We start from the raw sequence: 6,000 nt of genomic DNA, 5'->3' as shown, positions 1-6,000 counted from the left end.
CCTATTTATTTATTTATTTATTGATTGATTGATTGATTGATTGATTGATTGATTGATTGATTGATTGATTGATTGATTGATTGATTAATTGATTTAGAGATTCATTTATACTGATATTTAGTCATATATTGATTTAGAAAGTTAAGTATTATTTGTAGGCCTTTGTATTTATTCTGGTTCTGATTTTATTGATACTGATATTTTTGTTAATTTTTTAAGTTTTGGCATAGCATTCGTTACATTATAACACGCTGTGTTATGAATTTGCAACACCTTTTTACATATTGATATCGTTGAGGCATGTTATGATAGGCCTACTTATGATCATCACACTACATCCATAAACGTGTTAATGCAGTAACAGTAGCGTTAGGGGCACGGAAGCCCCCCATTGATCTGAAATATTAGAAAATCCCATAGGAAAACTGCCGAAAACGGCTTGTGCCCTCCCTTCTCATCAGAACCGGATGCAACGCCTTCTATACTTTTTCATTCATTAATTATAGGCGTATTAATAGTAATGCGTTGAGTTTTTAAAAAGTAATATCCGCCTTTTTTTCTTTCTTTTTGAAATGACATACATCGTCAGAGGCAGATATTTGGCCTATTCAGTGTCATAAACCTACAAAATAGACGATCTTTTAAAATAATTTTAAATGGCTATTTATTTTTCAACCTTATTGTTTGTATTTGTAATGTTCATACAATCTGAACATGTGCTTGTAGGACAACGATTTTGAATTAAACATGTTAATTGTGATATTTTAATTCCCCTAGAACACCACAGTTAAGCGTCCAAAATTGTAAGTGGGTTTTCTTTTATTTAACCTCATTATTTCGCTAAAATTACTCAAGAACCCTCCTAAGAGTTGTTGTTACTAATAAACATTTCATAATTTTGGGCAAAGGATAGCCAAATAGTTGACCGAAATCGTATATTTGCACCAATATTTGACTGAAATCGTATATTAACATTACCGCCCTTCGTGGCTTTATTGCAAGCTAAAGTGTGAAACGAGATTACTTGAAATATATATTTCAGAGTTGAAAGAGTTTCAACCCTACGAATATATTTCTGAAATATGTCTCTCTGATTGGTTGATGGTCAAGAGGATTACGGCATCCTCAAAGCCTCTTGCTGTAATTCTGTAATCGATATCTATTATAGGACCGATCTTCTGAAATCCATACAACCGTGTCAAATGAAATAGTCTCGAATCATAATTTGTGCACGATACAACGTTGATACGTCAGATTTCGGAATTTTATTAAAAATAGGCATAAATCACATTGAACAGGTTGAATGCTGGCAAAAGTAGATAAAATAACTGTGGGTCGAATTTACATTAATCAGTGTCCTGGGGCCAGGACTCCTTCGAATTCTAAAACAATACTTCGCCAAATGTCCTTGCTTTCATTTTCTCATTTAATTTGTTTTAATTTTAATCAATTTCTTTATCCACTGGCTCTCTGGTAAATCCGGTATTGCCAAATATTTCTTGTCCATTACCCGTGTTAATCTATTTATTTATTAAAATGAACCATCTATTAAATTCCTATAATACAATGTATAGGCCTAGTGTATTTGATAACAAATTTGTTTTTATTTTTGATTGGAATTTGGGTTCCATTACACGATTTCATAATAAGATATGTTTGGGCATGGCGGAATTAGTATATGATTAAAAATAGACATACTCTTAGGCTCCCTTTTTTAATGTTTGTAGGCCTACATTATTGATATCAATATTTATGTACAAAATGCAAAAGAATGTATATATATTTGATTGTTGTGTAAACATTAAATTTGATGTTTACTCATAATTATGTCTGGAAAGTCAGGGAAAAACTAAGGAGTATCGGTATTTAGTTTCCTGGGAAAGTGGATCAGATGAGCAGTGAGTAAAAACATTTGCCCTAAATCTTTATTTGATTTTTATTGTTTTATGAATTTATTAGGGCTACTGGTAAAGTGCAGAAAAAACCTCCAAACGCACTCTAGGATTTTTCATCAGCAGCAGTAGAAATTTCTCTTGCATAGATTTTCTGGTGACCTCGCTTGGATTTAGCAAACAATGAACCCAGGGTTATAGCGCGTTATTTAATCTGATTCAACTCGTCGTGGCACGTATATTTATTGCACGTGTAATACTTTTTGACGTCACGAAAAGTATTGTACATACAATATGTGACTATCCACATCGAAACGCTCGTAAAGTCGGCCCCTGGTCAATTTTGTTTTCTTCCGTGTTTAGAAAATATATAGCATAAGCTTTACAATGATATATAATTTGACTTCAAACGATATCCAGAAGCGGAGTTATGGCTTGTTCAACTTTGCTCCTTCAGTAAAAGGGTACATTATTTTGGTGCTACAATATTTCTCTTTTTCTACATTGCTAGTATTAAATATTAAATTGTGATAATTGGCGGTCACTTCAAATCATCCCCAAGTCAACGAGGTTCAGGAATGTCCTCTCATTGTTAATTGTTGGTTAACCCACCACTTGAACAGGATTTAGCCATAGCAAACAAAGACTAAAGCTATTTACTATAAGTATAAGCTTATTATCCTCTTCAACAATAGGATTAAAGATTGATGTGCGGACTGGACTGAAATGAGAAACTTGTAGGACAATTATTGGGTACATTATGAATACAAGCTTGATGCACATTTTGGACTGTAACTCGAAATACAATTTGCCGACTTTACGAGCGGTTTGAGATGGATGGTCACATATTGTACGTACAATACGGAGTCTGAAGCTAGCCTTAAGCTGGGCCGACATCCGTCTCATTTCGATAGTCAAAAACTAATCAATAATCCTATTGTTGAAGTGGATAATAAGCTTCTACCTTAGATGGCTATAGAACTTTTAATAGCTCTGGTCTTTGTTTGCTTATATTGCTAAATCCTGTTCAAGTGGTGGGTTACCAGGCATTGTATTTTGTACAGGTATGCATAACCAACAATTAACAATGAGAGAACTTTCTTAAACCTCGTTGACTTGCGGATGATTTGAAATGACCACCAATTATGACTGTTTGATATTTATTGCCAACAATGTGGAAAAAGAGACACATGTAAAAACATAAAATGCTATAATTTTGTTGAAGGAGCAAAGTTTAACAAACCATAACCCCGCTTCTGGATATCGTTTGAAGTCAAATGATATACCATTTTAAAGTTTATGATGTTTATTTTTAAACACGAAATAAAACAAAATTGACCGGGGAGGAATTTACGGCTCATTCGCCGTGGACGGTCACATATATTCAAATCTTTGCTGTCAGTGCACGGAGACGAACGAAAACAATTCTGCATCTCATCTGAAGCATCTTGGTACTCACGTGCAGGTTGCATCAAATGTGTTTCTCAAATGTGCCCATCATCCATCTCGCGCTTGCCGAGACAACGAATGCCTCGAGTGCATTCCGAGGGAAACCGAATACCCCCAATTTTTGCTCCATGCCTGTATCAAGATGGCAGTCGAGTCCTGGTTCTCTATCTTTAATTCTGTGTTGGCAACCGATTGTAACAAATGACGTCTTAAATCAGAGCTTAATGGTACATGTATTGGCTGCTGGTTTAAATTTTGACATGTTTGTTTAGGATATACAGGGGTGAACATAACGGGTACCTTAATTCTTCTGCTGCCTGTAGATTTGGCTACCCATACTGACTACTTAATGCAATGGGCTATTCCAATTGAAATCCACACTACCCCTGTGGAAGGTTTTGGAAATATCTTCCATAGAGGGGAGTATGTTTTTCAAATGAAATTGGTCATGGTTAATCATGTTGAAACCCATACTCCCCCTGTATTATGGCTTTACCTATATCTTCCACAACTGGGTGAGTATTTAAGTTTTAAATGGAATAGCCCAATCTTGCATGTCACTTACTAAGGAGAAATATACATCTGACATGTACAGAAGTGCATTATAGCAGGAACCGTGGATGAAGGGACTGAAAATGCCTTCCACTCATTGTACCATGCAAGCTGCTGGTTTGCAAATTATCCTCAGTTGAGCAACCATGCATAATACATTGATAGTAGACCCTGGTACGAATCCCAGCACAGTTATAAGATGGTGCATGCTTGTCTTGCACAATGTGAAAGGAGCCTATACATGTTTGCTATAATGAGAAACTCTAGAAATGCCAACATAAATCATCAAAGAACTTTATTTGAAGATTTCAGTATCAAAATCAATAGGAACAGAGACAGTATTGCATACATATTCCAAGAAAATGTGTAATTTGTTTTGTCATTCTACATTTCTATAAAATTATCACACCTTGTCTCCAAAATGCTATGTAAATAATTCTCAATGCTACACAGAAATTATGTTCGAAAACGCACAGAAAATTTACACAATTTGGCATAATTTAAGAAAATATTGGAATAGTTTGATGATTTTTTAGTATTTTGAAGGTTAAAATGAGCAAATATTAAGAAATCATACATCAAACCCTCAGCGCAATGGGCGTCAATCCGGGGGGGGTGGGGGTGGGGGTGGGCAGGGGATGTGTCCACCTATCTTTTGGCAAAATGACCCATTTTTCCTTTGGTCTGTTTGGTCGGGTGCCCCCACCCGACCACATTTCAAGCGCAACTTGCATGTAATCGATGGTAGTAAACAGCAATAAGCTGTTTCCAGTCCCTTCATACACAGTCCCTGATTACAGCCACATGCAGAGAAATTCTGGAGATTGTGTGGCATATGTACAGCTACAAATTGAAAGGATTCAATCATGTTTCCCTGTTTTCATTACTGTTTAACTACAATGCTTCTACATCATCTGTGTGGTAAAGCACAGTGCCAGACATGAGTTGTTAACAGGTGGTGAACAACAGTGAAACTTGATTGAACCCCTTCAATGAAAACAAGCTAAAATTAGTCTAATTCACATGACTACATCATGAAGAGTGTCACTTTATAATCATTGCCACTCAACATTACATAAAGAGCTATGACTTCTGTTAATATCAGCAATAAAACTTCCAAATTAAATGGCAATGTTTAGCCACTTCCTCCAAAATAATGAATTCAACATGTAGCCTAAGTGTATTATGTACAAAACTTCCAGGATGACAAATTTTACTTGATCATGTGTATGCATGCTTCCTTTATCCCCCAGGGCACTACCAGCTGAATTATCAGCCTCTAAAGATTGATTGGTTACAAAAAAGACTTGTATCATATATTGAGCCAATCAGAGATATGGTAAGAATAGCCAGTAGGACGAAAAAAAGAAAAAAAAAAGAATAGCCAGTAGGGCTTTATGCTTAAAACTACTAAGCGATCTAAAAGCTATATTTAGATTGGTTACTCAGATGACTATTATATTGTAATTAACCAATCAGAAGAGCTGTATGAAATGCAGTAGTGCCCATGGGGTATATGCACAGGATGACATCCTAGAATTCTTTTCATCTTTTTTCTTCTGATGTGTTTAATCTCCATGTTGGATAATCTGTGGGATCATCTTGTTCACCGGAATCCTGTCAAGAAAAGATAACAAAAGAGTAAATTCGCTGACTTTTATGCACAAAGGGATGGCTTTAAAACCCAACCGTCAGTATATTCTAACAGCTTTTATGATTGGCTAAGTGTTTCTTAGAGTGAAGGAATCTGACCAATCCAACCAGGCCAAAGGAGGTAATTGTTAAAATTGAGTTAGTATTATCATCACCTTGTGTGCTATTGTTGAATCCTTTACATCCCTAGCATATATCTGGTTCCAAAGTTATCAGCTTTTACTAGTTTCTTATGTATGTATTTTTTTTTGCTGCCTATTTTTTCTCTGTGCAAGATTTAAGAAAAGTCTCCTACAGAGGGAGTATGTGTTTCAAATGGAATGGAATTGGCTAGGGTTCTTTATTTTGAAATCCATACTCCCTACATAAGCTTTATCTAAATTATCCCCAACTGGAGCGAGTATTTCAAATGAAACTTACCCAATTGTCTACAATGTATTCTATTTAAAACCCA

At 35.4% G+C, this 6,000-nt stretch overlaps 1 protein-coding gene across 1 annotated transcript in view; it reads right to left on the bottom strand.

Moving 5' to 3' along the window:
- Positions 1-4,600: 4,600 nt before the first annotated feature.
- The window catches only part of LOC140146567 (uncharacterized), a 385,394-nt gene continuing 383,994 nt past the window's right edge, over positions 4,601-6,000 (bottom strand). The window contains exon 13 of the mRNA XM_072168440.1: positions 4,601-5,510. Within this exon, the coding sequence (XP_072024541.1) occupies positions 5,439-5,510 (72 nt within the window). The 3' untranslated portion in view covers positions 4,601-5,438. The remainder of the gene's footprint in view (positions 5,511-6,000) is intronic.

The sequence above is a fragment of the Amphiura filiformis genome, chromosome 2 (assembly GCF_039555335.1).
Source record: "Amphiura filiformis chromosome 2, Afil_fr2py, whole genome shotgun sequence".
Lineage (NCBI taxonomy): Eukaryota > Metazoa > Echinodermata > Ophiuroidea > Amphilepidida > Amphiuridae > Amphiura > Amphiura filiformis.
Note: the sequence above shows the minus strand (reverse complement) of the source record. Positions and strands in the feature narration are given on the sequence as shown.